Below are 24,600 nucleotides of genomic sequence, written 5' to 3'. Positions count from 1 at the left end.
TAAGACGAGTCCATTTAAGGTCATTTTAAAGATAGGAGAGGCTCATTTGCATTAAAATTACGCGTAATTAAACACTGCAGTTATTTCAGTTGCGCTTGGTTTCATGAAAAACATGTCTAACCTGTATTTGGCATGTAGCAAACTCTCCATACCAGTCGTTTCCTTTCCGGGGGCGCTAGAGGCGAGTAATAACATTAACTTGGAACCGTCTCGAATAATACAGACAAATTATGAGAGGGTGGAGGGGAGGCTCGAAAAATGGAACGACTACTACGTGCCGGCTAAGCAAAGGCTCAGGTGCAATTATATCTGACCGCGAATCTCAGAAAGAGTTGGAAAACTAGATCCGTATATGCCCTTTGCTTTATTTTGCCGAAAGGCACAAGGAAATAAGTTTAGACTGTAAAACCAGAAAACGCCCCCCCCCCCACAAAATCTGAACAATTTTGTAGAACGAATAAAATCACTTTCCATGGCTTTATACCTTGATAAAGCTCTCTGTACCCCTCTCGACACCGAAAATACGTTCTATAAATTTTGTAGTAATACACAATCAAAAGGGAAGTGTTCGATCTACAACCCTCGACAAAAGTGTTGGCACGATTTCGAAAAAATGATCTCTTTTCTCCCCGCTACTCTTCTCACTGTTGAGCTCCCGAACATATTTCACAAACAATCCTTAGCCACAATGGGTTCGACATGAAATGGGGGAGGGGGGCCTCTAAAAATGTTGCATGCGCCGTTGACTAATGTTTAAACGTTAAGTATCCGCATTTTTATCTTCTAAGCGTCAGCGTTCCAACTACTTCTGCGCCATAGCTCGCGCATAATAATATTAGGTCGTTACTTAGGAAACCGCTTAGTTTAGCGTCTTTGTCATTTCTCTTTCGCTCTCGGTTACCGTATTTATTCGATTAAGCGCCCAACCTCGAATAAGCGTAAAGTAACCGGCCTACTGTTTATCGATATCTCCAAGGCGTTTGACTCTCTGAACCACAAAGTCCTACTACGCAAGCTCGAGCATTTAGGACTGTCTGAGAGATCTTTAAGATGGTTCAGATCATATCTTACCAATAGACAGCAAAGTGTTTTGATAAACGGAGAATCATCAGAGCCACACACCATCACACTTGGTGTGCCAAAAGGCAGCATCTTGGGCCCCGTGCTGTTTAATGTGTACATTAATAGCCTGCCAAATGCTGTTAAAAAGACCCGGATGATTTTGTATGCAGATGATGCTGTTTTCTTTTGCGACGCATCAACACGTCAAGAACTCCAAATTGCTCTGGAACGTGAATTCACTAAAATAAGTAATTGGTACACTGATAACAGGTTGACTATAAATGTCAAGAAGACCAAACTTATGCTGGCAGGCAGTAAAAGGATGCTGTCCTTATTTGAAGACTTTGAGTTTCAATCAAATGGTACACAAATCGATCGCGTGCAGTCATTCAAATATTTGGGAGTAACAATGGATGCAAAATGGAGCTGGAAGCCACATATCAGCAATTTGCTAAAGAAACTAGGTCATCGCCTTTCTCTGTTTAATCGCATATTTCATATGTTAGACAATAGAACTCGCATAGCCTTCTACAATGGGCTAGTGCTGCCACACCTAGACTATGCCGACACAGTATGGGGAGATCAACCCGGTCTAAAATCAGAAATGGAAAACTTGCAAAGTTTTCAGAACAAATTTGCGAAGAAAATTAAACTAGGCAAAATGTCTTCTTCAGAAGCTCTGAAGTCTCTGAATTGGCTCCCTCTGGCTAGAAGACGTCTTTCTCACCGATGTACAGCCGTACAAAATGCAATCAAAGGAGACATTCCGCAACATTTTGAAAGTTTTAAATCGACATTAAGATGTCTACATGGCTACAACAGACTGCCTAAACCTAAAACGGAAAGCGGAAAGAGAGTATCCTACTTCCGCTTTACAAATGACTGGATGTCTCTCCCAGTATTTTTAAGAAAGCCAATGCCATGCGCGATTTTTAAGAAAACCCTTACAAGGTTCTTACTGGAAAAACATTTTTAGACGATGAACAAATATTTTTAGTTGCACAACGTTATATAATGTTAATAGATAACTATTTGTAATTATTTTTTTAGGACAGTAGGTGGTTTTAGTAGTTTCAATTATTGTATATTTTATATTTTAGATCTCTGACATTTGTACTTCCTTTTAGATTTCAATACTTGTTTATTTCCCATTTTTAACCTTAGTTAGTAGTATTTTAATCCTTGTCCTAGTTTTTAATCTTAGTTAGCATACCACACAGGTTTTGTCTTTTTATTGTATTTTAGATTTTAATGTATTTTAAGAATTAACATTTATTTTCTCAGAAGACCCTCCTGAAAACCACCCCCCTTGGTGATTGGAGGCCTCCTCTTAAAATATTATTTATTATTATTATTTATTAGAGCGCATAATTGAATAAATATGGTAATAAAGTGTTGTTCGTGTACGGAGTTTCGTCTCAACTTACTGGCGCTGTCTATGGTTGTAGATTCCTGTTGATTTGGTTATCATCCTTCAAGAGTGTCTCTTATGTTATCAGTAATTTTTAAGTTTTCTTATCGTTACATGTTGTCTTTATATTTTATACAGCCAGTGAAGCATCATGACGAACCTCGACGCAAGATCTCTGCGCCTGCGTATCGCCCTGGTCGGCGGGAATCCGTAGTGGCAGTACATGCCAATCGAAGAGCAAGTGTAGCGGCGGCCCCAAGGCGCATAAACAGGAGAGGAAGTGAGGTAATAATATAACTAGATTACATGATAAAACGCTTTAAACTTCGCAGTAAAATTCGGATTTATGTCCGTTTAATGTACTGCTTGCGTGCGCTGCACATTTTTCGACAGGGATCAATTTGGGTTTAACTTTGCAAAAGTCATTACTAGAAAACGGCGATAACGTATTAGCACAAAGACATAGCGTACTGTTACTGTTTATTCAAACATTTACTTAACTCAAAAGATTTACACAGCATGTTTTGACAATAGTCTCTTCAGTGGACAGTGGTCAAAAATACCAAATTTGTAATACTTTACCACAAAGTCACAAGGATGGAAAACTTTGAGGAAGACTGGAATAGATTTCTAAAGACAAACTTGAAAACTCTTAAAACCTTTACGATACAGTTTCAAAGATGTGTATTTGGTGGTTGCGCTATGAAGATCTATGAAGCTCGTAACTGAATTACAACAGCGTGGCCTAGCCCCAGTCGAATGCCAAGGGAAGCATGTGCAAATTTATAATTTTCTCATCCAAGAAACCAATAAAATGCCTATATAATAATGTAGATGGTTTGTTACGTGAGCAATCGGCAAGAGAAGGAAAACATCCGGTTATTCTGACTTACTGTAAGGCCGCAAGGTGTAAGCCGACACGCAAGAAGGCCATAGCGGTCCCCTTTTGTAAAGAACCGCTCTGGCTAGTTTTTCAATAAGAACTATTCAAGTTAACTGCAGCGACGTGGACAACAGCACGACAACAAAAGGTGGACGTTTTTTTTTTTAATTGTAAAATAATATTTGAATCAAAGCTACAAGACATACTGTTTCTTCCAGTTCAGTTTTAGTAAAAAGACTTTCAGTTCCATATCAGGAGTTGGGAAATATGTAGCTTGCCTACGTACTTGCAGTTTTGCTTCGTTTACCTACTCTCTGATTAATGTTCCTGTCGTATTACTTTCGTAAGCACACTGACCTATAATTGACCCGCTTCCTGTAGCATTTAATAAGTACAGTAAATGGGCCAACCATTTATTCGCGCCTTTGCAAAATTGTGCAATGCCGCTTTGTGTGAAACTAGCGTTTCTACACAATAAAACCGATTTCGGTCATAAGTTCACACGTCTTTGCTAACAGGTATTCGATCAATTTTTCTCAATAAAGAGCACAACTTTCTTTCAATGCATCCGCTTTTAGCCCATTTCCGCACCAGCAGCACAAATTATCCCAGCCAGCAAAGTATGACAAAAGCTTGACGTCACGTCGGCCCTTTGAATGGTTTCACGTCCGCTGTTTACTAATAAGTTCTTTTGTTTATAAATAATAGTCACTTTGGTTGAACACACAACAACTTTAATTTTATATAAACTTGACAATTCTCTTGGGAAGTGCGTCGTCTTGGTTTTCGTCCTCAAGGGATCAAATAAACATCTGAAGTGTAGAGCCAAATTCAAATCTTGATGCATTTGAACCCGTGCATGAAAAACTGAAGACGGTCTGGTATGGAACATCGATTCAATGTATCATTTATTCATTACTTTTCCGATGCAACAGAATGGATCCTCGACTCAGTAATGTTTAAGGAACCTATCGAGGTTGATTCACAAGTAAGGTGTCATCGCTTCTTTCTTTATTCTATGATTTTTAATTCATTCTGTGCATGGAAATATTTGAAGGTTAACTAAATACCTCACCGACTGCGCTTATCTAGCAAACTGCAATTACTCGACACACCAGCTCGCTTTAGTGATTTGTCCAGTGTTCTTTTTGAATTGTGTCGTAGAAATAAGAAATATAACGCCTTGCTAAGCACTTCAGCGTGCGCAGAAATTTTTGACTAACCCGCACTGAAACACCTGCTTTGTAGATCGTGAAACTGAGTTTAAAAATTCGAGAGACTCGTTCTCCAGTTAATAACGTTACAACTCAGAGCCGGTCTCATTACATTACAACCTGACTGCAAATGTGCGCTGTTAAAGACTGCGGAAATTTCTTTCTAGGGTTTCTCAACGTCTTTTACAAAGAAACCGAGAACTGGGCAGGCACTTACAAAGTAAATCGTGGCGGACGCTTCTGTCGTTTGATTGTATCTTGCCATAGTTACCTTTCAAGTCGGATTATATTTCATAACTTTTATTGAATGTTTTGAATGTTATGCTTAGATTGAAATGTTCGTGTCAAAGGTTCTTTCGCAATTCTTTATATAGATTTGCTTTCTTTTTGTGAGTGAGAACAAAGCTAACGTGTAAAACAATCAACTTTGATGTCACAGAGAAAGTTGGATAGGAAGTAAGAAATTACATTTTAGCGCCACGGCGTATCACGTTTTTATATTTATATACCTGGAATTAAGCAGTCACTTAATTTTACAGGAGGAAGCCTTTTTCATGTTATTTAAGCGAAATTGTATTCGATCGCTTTGTCTTTACTGAGTTCACCAACTTAATTCATTTATCATGCAGTCACGTATTTTGGTTAAAAGTGGCCCATGGGACCATAAATTTTCAAAGCGTTAAGACAAAGCTCGCGCGTCGTTCATGCTTTTGCAAAATAGAACAGATTCCATCGAACAATCAATTTTCCGAGGCACATGTATAATGATGTGCTTCGCTTTTAATTGCAGTTAAAACCCCGCAGTAACAGCTGCATCTTAGCTTGTAAACGCATCCTGTCGCTATATTAAATGTTGTAGCAGTAATCACTCAGTCAAAATACCCAACGGGTTTTTCAAGATAGCAAACAAAGAAAAGTACGTGAAGTGCCGCAATTTGTGGTAACCGAGGGTAATCACATTTTGTGGAGACAAACAAACTGCTTGATTATCAGCTCTGCGTTGTTGTCAGTTACAAAGAGGACAGATAAAACGTCTGACAGTTTGTTCAGCAGAGCGAAGAAAAATAATGTATAATGTTAGTTTTAAAAGCGGTCTTGAAGTTGAACCACAAAAATGCGAGTTCTGCATGACCAGAAAACAGTCTATGCAGTTTGTGTCTGTCAGCTGAATGAAGTTTACTTCGTTTGAATATTTCTCGATGATAAGGTTTCGTTACCGTTTTAAAACACGTTGTCAAGGAACTCATATGTCGAGGGCGAATATTCCAGTATTCTTTTTGAAGCAGAAGTTATAAAATCGATGGTGTGTATCGAGCTAGCCCAGTGTCTGATTGGGTGAGAATTGAGTGTCAATTGATCTATTAGCACGTACTCAAAATGATACGTGTTCATGAAATGATATTCCTTATTCGCCTTTACGTAACAAAAAGTGTAGGTTTATTACTTATTTCTAGTTGACACTATCTTACAAATGTGTTGTATCCACGACATTGCGGGAAATATAACGGCCAATTAAGTGCAAATAAGATAATAATGCAACGTTACGGTACGACTGAAAGACTGAAGTTAGGAATTTTAAAAATGAGTTTCCATATTTATAATGTGTATTTGCTGTTTTCGTACAAGTCACTTTAGGTTTTTAGCCAACTTGCAAGGGCAATGGGATATAAATAATTCTACCTGTACTGCACTGTTTTTCTTTCTTTTCTTTCTTTACTGAAATGTCAAAATAAAAGCTATTCGAATTCTATATTTCTTTAAGCAAAGCACCATAATAACAGACCACCTCAAAGTTGATATTCGCTTTGTATAGTAAAAAAAAATAACATCGATGCTGCTAAAATGGGGTTCTTAAATTAAATTAGTAGAATTCCAAACATAGCTCACCAATTCACAACCTTCCTATAGCGGTACATTTGTGTATCTTGCCATACCGGCACGGCGAGATATGGGAGCCAGTGTCATTTAGAAAAAAGCCACTTGGCTCATTATGTACACGAGCACTTTTGATTATGCACATTTTTTTTATCAAATTTTAAAGAGCTCTTCCCGGCCGTGTGATTTCTTTTCTTCGCAGTTTTTATTTTTTACTTTAATTTAATTTAATTAATTTTATGCTTTTGGTGCAAGCCGAATATCAAAACTTAAAAAAAAACTTCGAGGTGGTGTTGATATTGTTACAGTATTGCTTAAACGCGGTACTGAAAGAAATGTCCTCGTATTCCCGGCGTATTCCGTGAGTATTTTAGTAGACGCAATTAGCATTTATTGCCGAACAATTGAATTTGGAAAGTTAAAAGATTATTTTATTAGCAGACTGAACAATCTCTGCAAGCGACCGGCGTCGGATTTATCTGCTGCATGCTGAGACTCTTATCTCTTGACCATTATAAAACGGCTGTTAATTTTCAGTATTTTTTATTGTTTGTTTTTTTCTTTCTCAAACTCATGACACAAGAGAGTGAAAAAGTAAGGTTCAAATCAATACAAAACGTTTCCATGTGCTGCAGTTCACAAATAATTTTTGCAGGTTGCCATCAAGCCATTGAATAAGTACGTAGACAGTGCGTAGAGCCCGTCACCGTTGACAAGTTGTTCTGGTCACGTGATCATAAAATACGTCATGCTGTGTGTTTATACCGCGTACCGAGATGTCAAATAGAATTTATCGAACTTGCAAACACTGTGGTCAGAAAAATATTTTTGGTTGAGATGAAGATAACGAAGTCCACTCTGCGTTAAAGTATTTCAGCCGCGTTCTTCCTGTTGTTCGGCCGCTGAAACTGGCTCGATATCCTGTCGGCCTCTAGACCGACAAACAGCTTAGAATCAAATGATTACAACAGTCAACAAGGGATTTAGCACTCTTTCTTGCCGTGTGTAGATCAAACAATCGGCTTGGCTGCGGCCTTGTGAACGGAATAGCTATGCTGGGAATATCGAAGGACGATTCCTCGCTTTACTTAGAAATGGTATGTTACTCAGAAAATTTATTCGTTATCGTATTAAAGCTGTATCCGTATTGCATTTTTGTAAAGATTTTTAGCGTGTGCATGGCAACAGGTGTTTTTGGATGTTAACGGACCAAAAAACTTACATGTAAATTGCTGCACGCGACCTTTACTCTTTAAACACAAAGTTCCAGCTAGCTCAACTGTCAGCAACTCAAACAAGTTGCACTCTCGGATTTCGATCTATGTGAGTTATATTGCGATTTGCGACGAAAACCGGTCCATTTTTAAACTGAGCTTTTTTCGAACCGGAATTCGATATTATTCCTGTGGCTATGACTTTAAGGACCAAATTTATATGCAGACTCGACGGCGTCAAAGTAGAATTTAAATCTTGGCGTCACGCAGTTTTTTGGTTCTTCTACAAAGTCGATACAAAGGTTTTCTTTCTTTTTCACTCAAAAACCTCAGTCGCCTTTCAAAATTTTTCTCATTCCAGAACTACCGTAGAACTTTGCAATAATTTTCTGCTAGATGAAAATAATAATTTAAGTGATACAGTTACTAGTTAATTATACAATATCACAAATTCCGCTTGATTGCTTCGTAAAGAACTAAGCAACTTTTTAACCAATTGAAAGTTCGGTTTTTAAGCATTTTTGCGATACTTTACTCTAGGTGACTATTCAACACATCCTTAGTCTTATAGTTGGTATTGTAACGTTTCCCGTAAACGGTTCTTTGAATGTAGACCAATGTACGTATCGCTCCATACAGCGACTCGAAATCATTACCTAATTGTGGAAATATGCTAAGCAATATAGTTGCTTATCTCAACACTTGTCGGACCATTCAATCATCTGGGTGGTCCAGTTAAACGTTAAACACTTAATTTTAACTTTAACATCCGTTTCTTACATCCAATGTTGTTTTGAGGTAAGGGCGCGGCGACACATCATACTTCCGTTACACGAAATACTAAATCGTTTTGTGACATCACTATTATTATCTTCCAGGCACCAGCCCTCACAGTCATAGCAAGACGGCGAAACTCGCAATCTCACCTCGCATATCCTGTGGGGATAAGGAGAAAAAATTCAAGGGCCGCCGGTATAGGTGAGTCGAGGCTCTTTCATAATGTTGTATTCTTTGTTACGTACAGTCAGCAGAAGATCTTGGTTTTTTCAAGATCAGTACACACACCCCCTTTCGGTCACGAATAAGCTAAACAAGAGGTTGGATAAGTTTGTTTTTATTTCCTTCAATTCTAAGTAATCTAGTTTTGCGGTTACAACGAGAAACCTTTTTTTCATAAATATACCTAAGTTTGAGTGTTTCCACTCTCTCGAATGATAATCATTTTTAACAGTTTGGCCTCTCTTTGAACTGAGCTCCAGTCAACAAAATGACCTCTTCAGTAGAACAAAGGAACGACACAAATCATTTAAAGCAGAGTGCTATGCCAATGTCTTTTAGCTCTTCTTTATTAATCTTCCTTCTCTTAAGATGCCAGAAGAAAACAGAAATGATAATTGATAAAAACATGAACAATATTACTAAAAAGACGCGAAAAGTCTCTACCTTAAAAATAACGCAAAAGGAATGTTAACTATATTTTGTATCCGCACGACGTGTTGCATGACTCGAACACGTCATTTAGCGGCTTATCACAAAGCCCTGTGTGACTATTTTATAAATCCTCTCGTAAAAGGGCCTTTGAAGAAAAACACCGCAGCCTTTTAGAATTGCGTGCGTTTTGGGACTTTACATTTCTTTTGAGCAACATTTTTGCCAGAGAAGGCTATGGGCCGACATTTATTCAATAAGGCACCAACAATTTACAGGGTGTTGTAATAAATATTTTATGACCACAAACGCATTCTCGCGGTGAGTCTCACGAAAGGTTAAATGGAGGGAGTTTTTCACCGCAGAATTCGCGTGCTTTCTTGTTTTTGTAATGTATATTTATAATGCGAGTGCTGTTGTACGCACATTGTATCTAATTTAATTAGGGATTTATTAGTATTTTTGGATCGAGTCATTGCTACATTTGGGGATTATAGTTTAGACAAAGTCCCACAGTTTCATTCCCACGAAGCTTAGCAGATGGGATTTCCATCACATCCTGAGGACAAATCATACAAAGTAAAACACATGAAATTAGTAAAAGCGTAATCACAAATCTTAAAACAATATTTGGACTTTGTTAAATTCAAAGTTTTAAATTAAGTAAAGAGTGATAATATATGAATAGTCAATATATATATATATTAAATTGTTTTAACGAGGTGATGTGAAGTTTAAGCCTCAGTCTTTATATAAAGAAATTGTCACTTCTTCTAAAAGATGGATTTATATTATTTAAATAAATTAGCTATAAAATACGATTAGTGGAATTAAGAGATTTGACCTGGAAACAAGACACGCATCTTTAACTCTCTTGGCCAAAGGAACAAACACACAGCAGACTCATGCGCAGTTTTACTTATTAGTTGCTTACCCGCCTTACTGCGCATGATCGTAAGTGTCACCTATAAATACAAAGGTCAATCTATGTTGTCCACTTTCACAGATAATCAGCTCAGTATACAAGCCAAAGCTAAGCATGAAATGCTAGCAAACCTTGTCCTTCCTGCATTCGTCGACCAACCTCCAAGAACGAGAGAAAGAAGAAACACTTTTACCTTCCAGGCCCCAAGTATGCGAACCAAGAAAGACGGTATGTATCCATCATGAATTGTACTTTCTGTGATTTGCTAAGATGCCGTGATCATGAGAAAGCCGTGCTGCACACAGCCCCCGCGTGAGTTTAATAGCTTACGTTGATTGCATGATTGATGATGGGTGGAAATTGATTTCTATAGGAACACCCAAACGAAACGAAAATTACATTTTACTACTTCCAGCCGGCAAACGTCAGGGCAGGATAACGACAAAATAGGAGACTTAACGTCGTAAACAACTAATTGGATATTAGTTGCGTAGAGCAACGCAGTAAAAAAATAAATGAATCCTTTCGATAATTGGAAAAAAGCAGAACTGAGCATGACATAAACTGATAAATAAAAGCAAGCTATTATATCAGTAAAGAAAAACTTAACAATTCAACGAGCTTTTTCCCAATTTTACGATTTTTTTGCGTTCATCGATATTACGTTCATCGATATTTTTGCGTTCATCGATATTTGAACATCCATTCGTCTGCATGTCTATAACTTATGTCATTAAAATTTGTTAGCAACTGTGTTTATTACATTTACCTTAGTGACTGTGGAGTTTTTTCCCGTTTACACCACCAAGACGCGTATTTTAACCAAATTTGTTTACAAAGAAAAGTGACTGAGATCTAAACATTGAACTGAACAGACCTCAGTAGGGAACAATTTTGCGAAAAAAAATATTTTTATCCTATATAGTTAAACATTTCCGTATGTTTTTAGCAAGGACAGTTTACGTTGGTTACATGCACTGAAACCTTTTGGTAAACTGTTTCCAATTTTGTTCTCTTTGTTACTTATGTATTTGTCAGCGTAAAGATAAAGATATATAAACAATATTACAATTTGTCTGTGTTTTCTGATCACAAAAAGCCACTTTGTCTGTGTTTCGTAATGCCGAAAAGCCAACTTGTCTGTGTTTTTTCTCTCGATGCAGAAAAGAGATATCAGGTTGCCAAGGAGATCTTGGAAACAGAAAAGAAATATCTTTCCTGCCTAAGAACTCTTAAAGAGGTGAGATTTGTACGACTACCTCAAGGGGTTGTAAACGTTTATTTGCGGCGAACGCGTGTATGATAATTGAAATTTGCTGTTTTCGAAAATCTATATTGACACTTTGTATAGAAACTGGAAAACAAACTCATTTAAACTAAAAGTACGTAGAGTTTTAATTTAGACTTAGGACACTCCATTCTATGTAACGATAAAGTTTTTAATGGTTACTTATCATTTAAAAGAGTTTAAAAAGCCTTCGTTAGATGGTACATTTTTCTTATTCCTGTACAATTCTGTTTTTAGGTATTCGAGGAACCAATGAGAGAGAGCAATTTAATTCCTTCAAAAGACATAGAGTAAGCGCAATGTCTTAGTACATGTATTTTAAAACAATATCAATAACGACTGTCTTATATACTTGAAATCATATCATACATGCTCAAATATCATGTTATTAACCTGTTGTTGGTAGTTTACTTTGGCCGCCTTCTACTTATTTGCTCTAAAGTTTTAATTTTTATTTCATGCTTTGCCAGCTTTTTTACAATTTCTACAATTTTCTGAATGCAGGAAGTACAAAAAGTCTGTGTATTACTATGATCATTATTTTGTTCTTTTATATCTGTAATGAGAAGTACAGTAATTGGGGTTCCAGTACTGCAAGACAAATATTCTTTAACTGATTACTCTCTTTATTTGCGTCACCTGCTTAACAGTGCATTGATTTAGCAAAAACAAATTCAATTTTGATTGCATGTGGGCCTCAAATTAATGCTTTGTAATTTCTCTTCTTCTAGCATTCTATTTCCAGGAGAGCTGGTACACATCCTTACAAGTCACACTCATTTTATGAAGGACTTAGAAGAAAGGCTTCAAAACTGGAAGTTACAAGGCATCGTTGGAGATATATTCACTAAGCTTAGCGGCTCTTATCACGTAAGTCACAACCATTTACCCATATAAAATGTACTTAACTCTCTTTATATCTAAAAAGCGTTTTCCTTAGTGACGTTGTCAGTTGAATATAAAGCTTAAAATGTCCCACTCCTTACTAAGTTTGGCTCACTTTAGCTAGCAGTCATTATCACCAGCCCTTTTGGTGGAAAAGGCTATGAAGTCTCTTAAATTTTTTTATATAAATAAAAGGTTGGTTTCCATAGCCTTGACCTTGACTGAATATTAATTTTCTGTTGATAGTTCTCTCTTGTGTATTCGCTGATACACACTGAAAAATAGAGAAAATAGAACAATAGTACTGATCTTTATCCTAATCATACTAAAGTAAGTCTTCAGGAGACAAATAACATACAGTATGTTATTCTTGAAAACTTTTTTGCAGAAGCAAACTCTGCTAATAATCTTTTACGAGTAAACCTTAACAGAGGTTTAAAGAAAAGTTCTGATATTGGTCTTGAGCGCAATTGTTTCTTCACTGCAATTTGTAACTTTATTTCATGTGTTCCTTGTTACTGATTCCATTTTCTTATTCGCAGATTGATGTTTTACGAATTTATTCCAATTACGTGAACAACTTTCCCAAGGCGATTGGCGTAATAAACAAGAGTTCAAGAGGATCCCAAAAATTTAGGAAATTTTTACAGGTAAGTCAGTAAAAGGCATAAAACACATATAACCCCTTTTCTTTTAATTTGCAGAAGCAAAGAAATCCTTGACTTTTTTGCCGATGGACGAGATTAAAACTGATTTTATCTTGCTGTTAAAAGTTACTTAGTTTTTGACTAATGCATCTTTCAAAAAGTTCTACACCGACATCGAGTGTTTTTATCTATGCTCGAGATATTCTGAGCTAACACTGATGTGTTTAATGAAAGTCATTCTTGTACTCTTAAACCAGATGTGGTCAGAAATATTACAAATATGTTCAAGTGATGTGGTGTTTTTGGAAGAGTTATCCTTTTCTTTTTTTGATAATTTTGCTGTTACTAAGTTATTAATTTTTCTTGTTACATTTTAGAATTGTTCATCAAAGTCAGAATGTGAAGGACTAGATTTACCTGCATTTCTTCTTACTCCAATTCAAAGACTTCCGCGATATGTTCTTCTTCTTAGGGTAAGTAAAGTCAAGCAAATAACTAATTTCCATATTTCAAGCTCTAGTTTCGTCAATATGTTTAGTCTTGAATTCATATCTGAAGAAATTTGTTAGCACGACCCCCATACTGAATTAACTGGGACCTGAAGTCCTTGTAAGCGAAAAGCTATAAAATAGTCTGTAGGTCTGTCCATCTGAGGTTCAGTTTTTATTCTGATCTGTCGGGGTAATACTAAACTGTTTTCTATATTGTGTCACATCATCACAATACTTGTGTTCTTGGTTCTTATATCCGGGACGAACCGTTACGAGAAGTCCGCAGTTTCAAGTTACATTATTCTTGACAAATTTCATTATCCTAAATATACGGACTTAAAAGTGTAATAAATAATTGTTTTCATGTTCTGTTTCCTTCGTTTTAACAGCAACTTTCAAAGTACACCGATGCAGGACATCCTGACAGTTTCCATATCGAGAACGCCTTGGAAACTATGAAACAGATGATTAACATTCTAAACGATTCCATTCAAAACTCTTGCAAGCTTGCCAACAACTCTCAGATTCGACGGAGCTTTAAAAGAAAGTAAGTTGATTTGTTTTGGTAAAGGGAGTTATATGTACGCTGTTATGATCACAGTTCCCCATACAGATAGCCATAATTTTTTCTTAATGTCAATTTAAATGTGCCAAATTAAGACAATGTCCTGTTATTGATCTAGTTATTTTTTTCTCGGCACTCATCTCCCAAAATTAACTTTTTTTTAAAATTAAGTTCATTATTTATCTATATGTTTGCTTCATCTTTGACGTTTTTTTGTCACTCAACTTTTCGATCTAAGTACTCAAGCAAGTAATTACGGACTATATTGTATATAATCTACGTACAGGACAGTTCATTAGCTAATATTGTCACTTGATCTAACTCATTAGCTAATATAGTAAAGTAAAGTAAGTAAGTAAGTAAAAAAACACTTTATTAAGTCTCTCCAATCAGGGATTTTCAGACCTAATGTACAAAATTAATTAGATAAATACAAATACGTATTCACAGGTCCTTGAGGAAGAAGGGAAAAGAGCTTCAAAAGAACAGACAAAATTCACAGGACAACGATAGGTGCGTAACTTATTTGACTACAAGCAATATAACCTAAACAACAATTTGTCACTTAACATTTTCTCTTGATTTGAAAACTGCTAGTCCCTCCCATGTGGTGGACTGAGGTTTGAGGCTGCAGCTCCGATAGAGATTGTAACATATGTCAAAACAGGTTGATAACATTTTTGTTATTTTCACAGAGCATCTATGGGAACCAGCAGCGTATCAACCCTGTCGATGGAGTCTGGTGGACCAGGAAACACTTGCTCGCAGGATGGATCACCTGAGCGTATCACGTCTCAAGCTGTTATTTCAGAAGAGAAGTAAGATAAACGATTTTCCTCTGTGGTTTACACTAAGATAAACTCTATCCCTTCAGGTTTATGATTGAAAGTGACGCGCGTCATGTTTTTACACTTGCCCGCCAAGGCAGCATAGCAACTGTTTATTATTAATCACCAGCAATGCTTACGATGTTTTGTATAACACCACAGAAACACACAAACAACAACAACATGACCTGAATGGCTCATTTTATAGCTTAATTATTATTCCTTTTTTATTTTAATCAGTGGGTCTCCCACACTACATCGCGCTAATGGATTTGACGAGAGGACCTCGGACGGAAGGAGATCTCGGCCTGTCAGTACCGGAGACATGGAAACATTCTATGAACGAGACGCCCATGAGGAGTTTGCTGTAATTGAAGAAGAAGATAGTGAGGATCTAAAAGACAACAAGAACTCAGGGTAAGTCTGGATGAAATTTTTTAGCATTCTTTTGACAGTTTCCCTAAAATGAAAGAGACACGGTGGCCCTTAACCTAGTGGGAGCTGAAACATAAAAAAGAAAAACCGCGGAAATCAGGATAACCTTTATGGCGGTGAACAGAAATCATGTCTGAAAATATGGTCTATAATAGACAGAAATTATCGATATCTTTGTTTATTATGTACCTGCTTTTTATCAGTAAAATTAGTTAAATAGAGATGGCAGCCTTAGCAACTGCGACAACCTATAAACCCGGCTTTTGCAAGTATAATATCGACATGTAGTAATGTTTGTTTCATTTTCTGTGTCACAGACAAAACGTTTTTCGAATGGCTGCTGACAGTTTGATAAGGAACTGGCAACGGAGGTCCAAAAAATGGCGGCGGTCGACTGAGGAACCGTTCAAGAGGGAGAGCCTAGGTGAATTGGACACCCCTTCAAAAGAAAATGAAAACAGTGACCATCAGAATTGTATTGAGCAAAGTACTTCTGTACTAGGACAAGAGAATACTGAAGATGAAAATGGAAATGTCAAGCTGGACGATAAAGATTCTACAAAGGGCTCAACGCCACCATGTACTCCATCCAGAAAATGTGTTAGGAAAAATGCTGTTACATCTCCTACAAGACCTCGTCCAGTTTCGTTGGGATATCTCTCTAATTTACAATTAAAAGAGCACGAGAACAAAATAAAAGACAAGGTGTTGTCGGATCCTAGTTTGACAAAAGAAAAGAATAAATCACTTGAGAATCCTTCAGACGTTTGGATACCTAGGCATCAATCACTGTTAGCAAGGAGGAGACCGTCTGACAACGCGCGACATTCAGTTTGTTCGAGGACCTCTAGTGTATTTTCCGGAGAGTCTTCGCCCTTATCTGGGAGCAAGAAGAGTTTGTCGCGTATTTCTCAAGAAAGTCTGGCAGATTCTGGAGTTTCTGAAACGCCTGGAAGCTCACCTTCTAACACGCTCAATAGCAGGACACGTAAAACTTCAAAGGAGAAAAGGGACAAGCTTAGTTTCTCGCTCACAAACGTTTCTGGCACAAGTGAACCTAAAAGAAAACTTTCTCAGTTAAATAGAAGAAGTTGGGGTGACTGGGTATCCGCTGAAATGGAAAACACTCCCGACGAGGTTTCTGTTGAAAGAGACGATAATGTTGACGAAGTCAGCGTTAAAAATAAGCGCAAGTTTAAAGATGTGGTGAAACAGTTCTTTTCCTCCAAGAAAAAGTAAGTATCTTTAAAGAAGTAAACGTGTATCATGGTTACTTAATAAAAAAGTTAGCGTTTGTTTGTACAGCTGAAACCGTGACTTAGTGTCCGCTTTCGAAGTCCATTTGGTGTGGGCAAGTGTCATGTGCGTTGTGAGCTTTGATTTTCAACGTGCCAGCTGCCTTCTGTATGACAGGAACAAATCTATTTTTCTATACATGTACTTATTATTCGGCAAATTGCTACGAAACCCAATTAGGGCCGAAAGTCCTTGTTATCTATCCTCCGTACGTAACAAATATCCTGAGATACACGCCAGGATTCGTCAGACTTTCGCAAAGCGCTGCACAACCATAGTTCAATTTGTTGAATAATAAAACAATTATCCTGCTCACTTGGCGTTCGGAATATCGTCTGATTTTAGACAACTCGGCCTAAGGCCTATCAGGCGATATTCCTCGCGATTTCGCAAGGCAATTGTTAAATATACTGATTTTCCAATTTCCTCTGTATACAAGTTATACACGATCGGACTTTACCGAAGGGAAGGAAGAACCCCACTTAACATATATGATGTATGCTATTTTATGGGGCTAACTTTTGTACTTTTATTTTTCTTGACAGAAATGGTCAATCAAGTCCATCATTCCCCGCAGAAACTACCACAAACGCGCATTGCTCTACTAAGAAATCTCCAAAGCCAACAAGGGCAGAAGTTGGTGAAAAGATCTCCACGGTTTAATGGCAAAGACGAAATATCTTTTCTTGTGCTTGTCATTTTACCACTGCAGTCAATGCCTATGTTACGTTGACGTCTTCGCTTCAGATGGTCTAAGTCACTCGGTGGAGGCACGGTGATGGAAGAACTGGCATGTCAGTGGATTTGAGATTAGGAGGTTGCCGGCTCCCACATACTCTTTTTCCAGTGCAGCCGATGTTATCGTGTTGTGTCTGTCTAAGACAAGGGACTTCTAACACTCATGTTAAGAAGCACGGACTAAATGCTGAGACTAGCCTGTCACTGGCTAGAATCCCAACCATGGGAGTAGCAATACTTCAAACAGCCCAATTCGTGTTGCAGCTAAAAGTTTAGCGCGGAACCTTAGGAGCCATCAGACATCTTCACTTCTGGAGTTAGGACAGTCGTACCTAGCAACCTTACTTACACGGAAACGATTAGCCAATTTTTCATTTACGAACTTAATTTTACAATAAATTTGAATTGAAAGGGGCTCTGTCACGTTATAACTGGTGATTCTTAACAAAAAACAAGTGATGTTCTAGCATTATCCAAGCAGCACGTTTTTTTTAGCAGCTGAAGACAGTCATCCAAGTTTCGTGATGTAACCCGTTTTAATTACTTTAACATCGTACTTATTAGATGGCTTTATTTCAAAACCATTTGTTTTAGGTTTAAGTCGAAATTCAGACTAGTTTGTATATAGAATAAGAAGCGCTTACAGTTCCGTGACGTAGCTTCTTTTCCTTCACGCCAAAACAACACTGATGCACAAAAACACATTGACAATGTGTTTTCGCTATTTATTTTGACGAATTCAACTGTGTACATGTACTGGAAACATTTACGTTATACAAAATATCGGCCGAAAAGCTGAAATTCTCGTTAAAAAAAATATAAAAGGTATATCAAAAAGTTCATAAAACAAGAATTATTTCAAAAGTATATTTAAACGCCAAATGTTATCAACATTCACCGTGTAAACTACATTTAAGGTACAATTCGTCGCATTTGTTTTGTTAATTGCTGAAAATATCAATAAAAATCTTATCATGACAATTTCGGTGTTTGACCATTCTTTAAGGGTGTTCGTGTTGAACGTTATTTCCTTTAAAAAAATTATGTTCAGACACTGTCATCGTTACAGACATTACTTATAAATCGCCGTCAGAGTGCTACTGGAATAGTTAGGGAGCTTAAGCAATGACAAAGGCGACGCCGAGGGCAACGCCTTGACAAAAATATAATTTATATTTTACTCGAGAATATCGCGGATATCCAGATGTATTCAATGTATGTATTGGTTAAGGACTAGCTCCAGCTGAATGTGTTAAGAAAACACCCAACTCCAAATAGAAATACGTAAATTTGGCCGTCGCCGTTCACGTTCTCCAAAATACGCAGAATTTGGTCATCTCACGTTGTTTTACAGAGAACGGCCAAGAAATGTACCAAGATTTAAAACATACGTGCAGAGTTATTATTCCGCTCATCAAACCTTTTGTTTTGTAACGTTCTCGTTCTCGTTGCCGTTGTAGTTTGCTTAAGCTTCCTAATGGCTGATTAAACAGACGGACGTTCGCGATTAAACAGACGGACGGGCGGACGAACGCCGCACGACCCAAATGAACAAACGAACAAAATAGCGAACGAGTGAGCGAGTGGGATAGCAGGCAAGCAAGTCAAGGAGCCATTAACCAACAGACCAACCTCGTTCCAAGGGCTTTTCCCTTGGCAAGAAAGAATCAACTGTCTTCTATTCGTGACCACTATGACCGACCGACCCACCTACCCATCCGCCGACCCACCGACATAAGAAAGACTCGGTACCAGACTTTTGATCTCTTATGCGCTATTCGAACTACGTTTTGTGCGTTGTAAAACTTTTAATTTTGTAGCGATATTTTAAAAAGAACTTTACTGTATCCGAAACTTTTACCTTCATCTTCATTATTAACAATTGCTTTTTTTTTTTTTTCAGGAAAACAAGTTTAACCGGCCTCCTTCGGGATTGTTAATAAAATAGAAGGCAATAACTTTAAATCACAAAGCTTCCATTGCGAACAAAACAATTAAACGAATTATATATTCAAAATATTTGAAAGGTTTACACCTTAAAAAAAGTTTCTTTGATTAAAAATTGTGTATGTATCGACGAGGATGGGATTCGAACCCACGCGTGCAGAGCACATTGGATTAGCAGTTCAACGCCTTAACCACTCGGCCACCTCGTCGGTGTACAAAAAGTTTAAATGAACAGATTTTTAATTAATATTCACGCACTGATAAAACGAAGTCGCAAGCAGGTGGGTGCAATATTTGTGTTGACTTGCTTTTGTCTTTTGTGAGTTTAATCAAAAGTGAACTCACTCCCTTTCTTTAGTTCAGCCATAGTTGCTTCCTATACATTTGCTTTACCTTTTAGTTGTTTTTCGATTAACATTTGATCACAAACAATCTCCTCTTGAGACTCCGGCTTGACGCTACAAGTAACTCTTTTGTTTCATCAGTCAGTGAAAAGAGCATACCCGAGATTAACAAGTGCTGTGGTGAAGCGCGAAAACGTTTAATAAAATTAATAATGATACCTAAATTTTATTTAAAAACATATTTTTTTATTCAAATTATAAAAATCAGTTGTTCCCTTAATTTGCTGTCATATAAAGAGCAAATTCCTAACATACTGAGTTTTGTCAGTTTCTTTTCGAGTCCAAAATAATAATAATCTGCTTCTTTGCACAAAGTTTAAATACAAGTCTTGATTAGGGTCCTGAAGGGTGACGCCCGGCTCTTGGGTCCGGGGCTTGGCCGGGGGCGCGCGCTCCCCACCGGCTCCCTGTGGGGGGCCCCCCCAGGGGTAAGGGCCCCTTGAGCCAAGCTTGGCGGCGGTGGGGGTCCTCGGGGCACTGGGGGGAGCGGGCCGGGGGCGGGGGGGGCGGGGCCCGGCGCGGGGGGTGGGGGCGCGGGGCGAGGCCGCGGACGGAGAGTCAGCAAAAGGACCTCACAAAGTGGGAGCGGAGTGGCAGGCTAGCAGGAGGCTCGGCATTCCTGTGGTCTTTCTACTAGACTGTTCACAGTCCCCTATTTTTCCGTGGTCGTAGAGATCGATGGTTCCGCCCCGCCACCCACGTTGGGATTTTTGCACTCTCCCCAGTTTTCGCTCGCGTTTGTAAACCAAGATGGCGGCCCGTCGGACTGAACGATCGATCTCTACGACTTAAATTACCATAATTTTTTGGGAGGACCCCGCCCGGGCACGAGGGAAAAATCAGGGAGTGGATACATTCTAGACATCCCACGACTGCGCTGAGACCAGATCCACGCACTGGGAATCACTGTGGGACTGGGATTGACAATGGCTGGGGGGGGGCAATGGCTGGGAATGGGTGGTCCCCTTCAGGACGCTCTTGATTTTCCTGTGGTCTTTCTACTGATTCACACTTTTTTTAGTTAGGCAGGCTTCTTTTGATTAAGTGGTATGGCAGAAAATACACCTATTGTTATGATATTCTTGTCATTCTTGAAAAAAAGTGAATGCAAACATTCCTTTTATGCCGTCCGCACAAGAGGAACGAACAATTTTGTTTCATGTGCAAATACTTAAATGCCACTTTGTGTCACGTTTGGGCGGAATAAGAAGAAGACGAAAGGGTTAATGCCAAATGAATCACTTGGGATAACTCAATATGTTTATTAACTAATTATATTAAACCGTAACAAACAACTGCTTTCTTCTGGGCCGCGTAATCGGCTTTAAAAATTATCTATATATTCGATTCACATTAGTGTGAACCCTGACATGATAATTATATGTCCATGATAACAATGGTCTTCAAGTACATAACTAACATAGCAATGTCTGGAAGCGGCATTTATGTTAATCTCTTTAGCAAAAAGTCAAGACTTATAGCATAATAATTTACTTAAGATATCAGTCGGCGAGGACGACCTTTTAACGAAAGAATGCTTTGCCTGTTCCGAACAAAATGGCTTTATTCGTATTGTGTGCAAAATATGCGATCCGTTATGCCTGGCAAAAATGAAATGCGATTCTCGCATATGTGGGCGTTTTTTCCTTCAGCCGTCGAGTTAGGCAAATCTTGTTGCCGCAAGTCTTTCTTTGGCTTTAACTTTTATGCAAACTGATGAAGCCGCAATGTGTGACCATTCACTAAGTACCTTGAGCAGTTAACTTTGGTATTGTACTGTTTGCTGACAACCTTAGTGTGTGCGACCATTATTTTGAGACCATTTACATTAAAGTTAACTGCAGACTGATTGCATGTAGTGATGTTTGTTTTTTTCAGTGTTTAACTTCATAGTTAAATTTGGGCTTATTTTACATTTTGAATTATAGGGTACTCTTGGGAGTGAAAGAGATAATCTTAAAGTTGTTATGACTTTGTCTTTACGTACAGGCATATGCATCTCGAAGAAGTGCGAAAATTTCCCTCCCAAAAGTTGATTAAACCCATGATACACACGTCTAATAAAATTCGGAACAGTTTACTTAAGAACGGATGTCCGGTAAAAATAGGCTACAGAATAAATATATATATTTGTTTTTTTTTTCCAGAGAAAAAGAACAATACTTAATTAAACTATTAAAAAAAAAAAACGTTCTGAAAATTAGTCCCAACTCAGTGTAACTTTTCATAGAAATTCTCGTTTACTGTCAGCGGTCGTTTACTCACGGCAACAGAAAAACTGTGCAAATTTTAATAATGGCGGCCGGCGCGGGATGTGTAAACAAACTGAAATGTAAACAAACTTACCAACTTTATGTGCACGTAATATCAGGGTCGGATTTGGGGGTTTCAAATGTGGTCTTATTGCTCAAATTCAATTTAAAATATCCGTAACAAAAATATTTCCAATTTTGTTGTTGTTCAAAATAGCTCATTCCATTCGTCGGCATTCCGGCGTTCTTTGGTTAACGTTGCTTTTTTGTGCGGTAATCTCTTCGTCTGTTTTCCTTTGTTGTCGTTGTTTTTTTTTTTCTTTTCTCTTCGATATCGCCTGCAATAGGAATTTGCAATTGTCGCAAGTAATATTCTTGTGTAGATCTAAAATAATCTCAGCTATACCATGTTGATATCTCAATCTATGATACGTGAAGTAAAATTTGCCCCTTCCAGTTAGCCTCCATCATGGCGCACACTGACTGCGCACTGTCTTACCACAATAAATATAAAAAAAAATAAGTTCGGTAACATTGGTATGTCTTAGTTGGCAATCTTTTGAAGTTAAGTGATAGCTGTACATTTTTATTCGTATTTCTATTTTCTCTAAAATACAGCATAACCGCAAACATTTTTTTTCATCATATCAGGGCAATGACATCGCAGTTCGTTTAGCTTAACCCTTGCATTCCTTAGCATTGCTGTGTAAAGTCTAGTTTAATAACATTAAAATATATACTGCCTTAATAAAAAAAAGAATGAGATTTAGTTTATCATCATATCTGATCAAGAAGAGGTCAATTTTCCAAAAATAGTCATATTTATTAAGCTAGCTGATCCCACTTTTCCTCGCGAGGGCAATTTGTGGTTCCCTTTCTAGTCGATAAACATTTGGCTTGGGCAACTTGATATGTTCCAGAATAACACTTTAACAAACTCTTAAAACACATCACGTCCTCTAGAAGTATTTTTAGATAGCACTCTTAACCTACTACGCAGTTGAAATTTATCTGCAACGTATCACGTCCACAGCGTACGCGTTGGGATCGTTTTCGTGTATTATGAGAAAACTGGACGGGAAAGTGTCTCGGCCATCCTTTATTGATACACCGACGCAAAATCGTCGGTGTCTTTCAATTCTCTTATAACTTAAAGACGTGTTAAATTAGGAAGTTCGTAAGATAGTTCTGATTTCCGTTTACTGAAAAGATTAAGTTCAATTTACCCTTGCGGTTGGAAAAAAATATCATGCATTCAATGCACGCTAGAGGCCGAGTAAACATGTTCATTACTGTTGTTTACAACAGTTAAAAGGCATAAATATGAAAAGGTTTATTTTGATTAAAGGGACACGTAACGCTCTATAAATTCTGCCCATTCGCTTTTTCCGTTATTTTTCAAATTTCTTTTTGTATTTTAAGCATCAAGGCAAGCTGAGCCTTCCTCCTGTCGCTTTGAGGGGGCTAAGCTACGTCGGGGATTGCCACTCTTGATTAGAAAATAAAGATATCAATTTAAAGCTATTCAAACCACGTACATGATCTGTTGACTCGAAACATCGTGCTTTTTTCCACCGCACCACCATAAAGCTCCTGAGAGCCTCTCGATTGTATAAGAGCTTCTATTTATGGTCGGTCCGTAACCCCGGGCCGGGTCCGTAACTGACCAGTTCCCAGTATTACCAATGCATTGCTACCAACACTCAACATTTGCAAATATACTGCCGGGTATAAAACATACATGTAGAAATTATTATTAAGGTTTTGAGAACTCTGCATGAGACAACAGGGGCTTCCTTGGACACCTCGACAAGTGCTTGAAATACATCCGCCGACGTCGTGGTTTCGTGAGCTGTTGTTTAAACAACAACATAGCTGTTCCGTTTTGTTGGACGATACGGGAGGTCTTTTGACTATGACATCACGGCATTTTTTACATTTTATTGGTAGTTTATCAACATTACAAGTATCTGTGTAGAATTTTATACAAATGTTTAGAAAACTTTATACTCACTGAGTTTTGTACGTGATGAGTTAAATGTTCTCGATATTTTTTGGCTACAGGCATGTGAAGAAATCGTGATAATTTTGTTTTAATTCTTTTGATTAATTTGTTCATTCACTTTAGTCTCAGTCACGAAACCTCTCAAAGCAGCATGCACCTAGAGACTTGCTTGCTTCCTGTGTTTGCTATTCTAGCGGAAAGTCGAATAGAAACAGTTTTCGTTGGTGTTAAAAACAAACAGCGTGAGCCCTTTCAATAACTCATTCAGAAAGAGAGACCTGCCGGTTATGAGTCAACACATCATCCGATCTAAAGGCCTCCCACCACATTCTTCAAAGCGCATGTTGAATGCTACACGATACTCCTCATCCTGTTTGGTCGCAGATTGGACCGGTTGCGGATCAGTCTGTGATAAACACGCAAGAATCAATCCGGTGCACCTGATATTATCAATCCCACGGGGGTTTCGTCATCTTATCTCTCAAGGGTGGTTAGGTCACATACATCGAAGTTCGCGCCTTTAATGCCCTAGTGTTTTGCCGCGTTTGGTAAAAACCGGGCTTTTACAAGGAATTGCTTACTAGAACTATACGATTAAAGCCAATTTGGTTGAAAAAAGAGCGTTGGGTGGTGTCTTTAACCATGGCGCAGTTTATTCATCCCTACAAAGTCCATCCCGAGAGAACACGAGCATGGACCATGGAAGAAACAAAAATTCCTCATCGGCCTAACTCGTCGAGTCGCTCGACGAGAAGAGACTTTCGAAGACCTGTGGTTGTGAATCCTGTCTATCAGCAACAATTTAATG

General features: G+C 38.0%; 1 protein-coding gene and 1 non-coding gene across 6 annotated transcripts in view; one reads left to right on the top strand and one right to left on the bottom strand.

Moving 5' to 3' along the window:
• Positions 1-18,274, top strand: part of LOC144634547 (uncharacterized) — a 34,388-nt gene extending 16,114 nt beyond the window's left edge. Inside the window, exons 5-18 of one of the 5 annotated variants that reach the window (XM_078493537.1) lie at positions 2,612-2,758; positions 8,538-8,637; positions 10,094-10,240; positions 11,176-11,252; positions 11,538-11,590; positions 12,032-12,170; positions 12,728-12,835; positions 13,210-13,305; positions 13,713-13,870; positions 14,339-14,401; positions 14,584-14,706; positions 14,956-15,132; positions 15,468-16,385; positions 16,992-18,274. In XM_078493537.1, coding sequence (XP_078349663.1) covers positions 2,612-2,758; positions 8,538-8,637; positions 10,094-10,240; positions 11,176-11,252; positions 11,538-11,590; positions 12,032-12,170; positions 12,728-12,835; positions 13,210-13,305; positions 13,713-13,870; positions 14,339-14,401; positions 14,584-14,706; positions 14,956-15,132; positions 15,468-16,385; positions 16,992-17,109 — 2,424 coding nt within the window. In that variant the 3' untranslated portion in view covers positions 17,110-18,274. The remainder of the gene's footprint in view (positions 1-2,611; positions 2,759-8,537; positions 8,638-10,093; positions 10,241-11,175; positions 11,253-11,537; positions 11,591-12,031; positions 12,171-12,727; positions 12,836-13,209; positions 13,306-13,712; positions 13,871-14,338; positions 14,402-14,583; positions 14,707-14,955; positions 15,133-15,467; positions 16,386-16,991) is intronic. The other 4 variants (XM_078493538.1, XM_078493539.1, XM_078493541.1 and 1 more) reach the window with 4 other exon arrangements.
• Positions 18,275-19,258: 984 nt separating this feature from the next.
• On the bottom strand, positions 19,259-19,340 carry Trnas-gcu (transfer RNA serine (anticodon GCU)). Its single transcript has one exon. It is a non-coding gene; the product is annotated as a tRNA-Ser (tRNA).
• Positions 19,341-24,600: the final 5,260 nt, after the last annotated feature.

This window comes from Oculina patagonica, chromosome 13 (assembly GCF_052425735.1).
Source record: "Oculina patagonica isolate OP01 chromosome 13, crgOcupat, whole genome shotgun sequence".
NCBI classification, from domain to species: domain Eukaryota; kingdom Metazoa; phylum Cnidaria; class Anthozoa; order Scleractinia; family Oculinidae; genus Oculina; species Oculina patagonica.
Note: the sequence above shows the minus strand (reverse complement) of the source record. Positions and strands in the feature narration are given on the sequence as shown.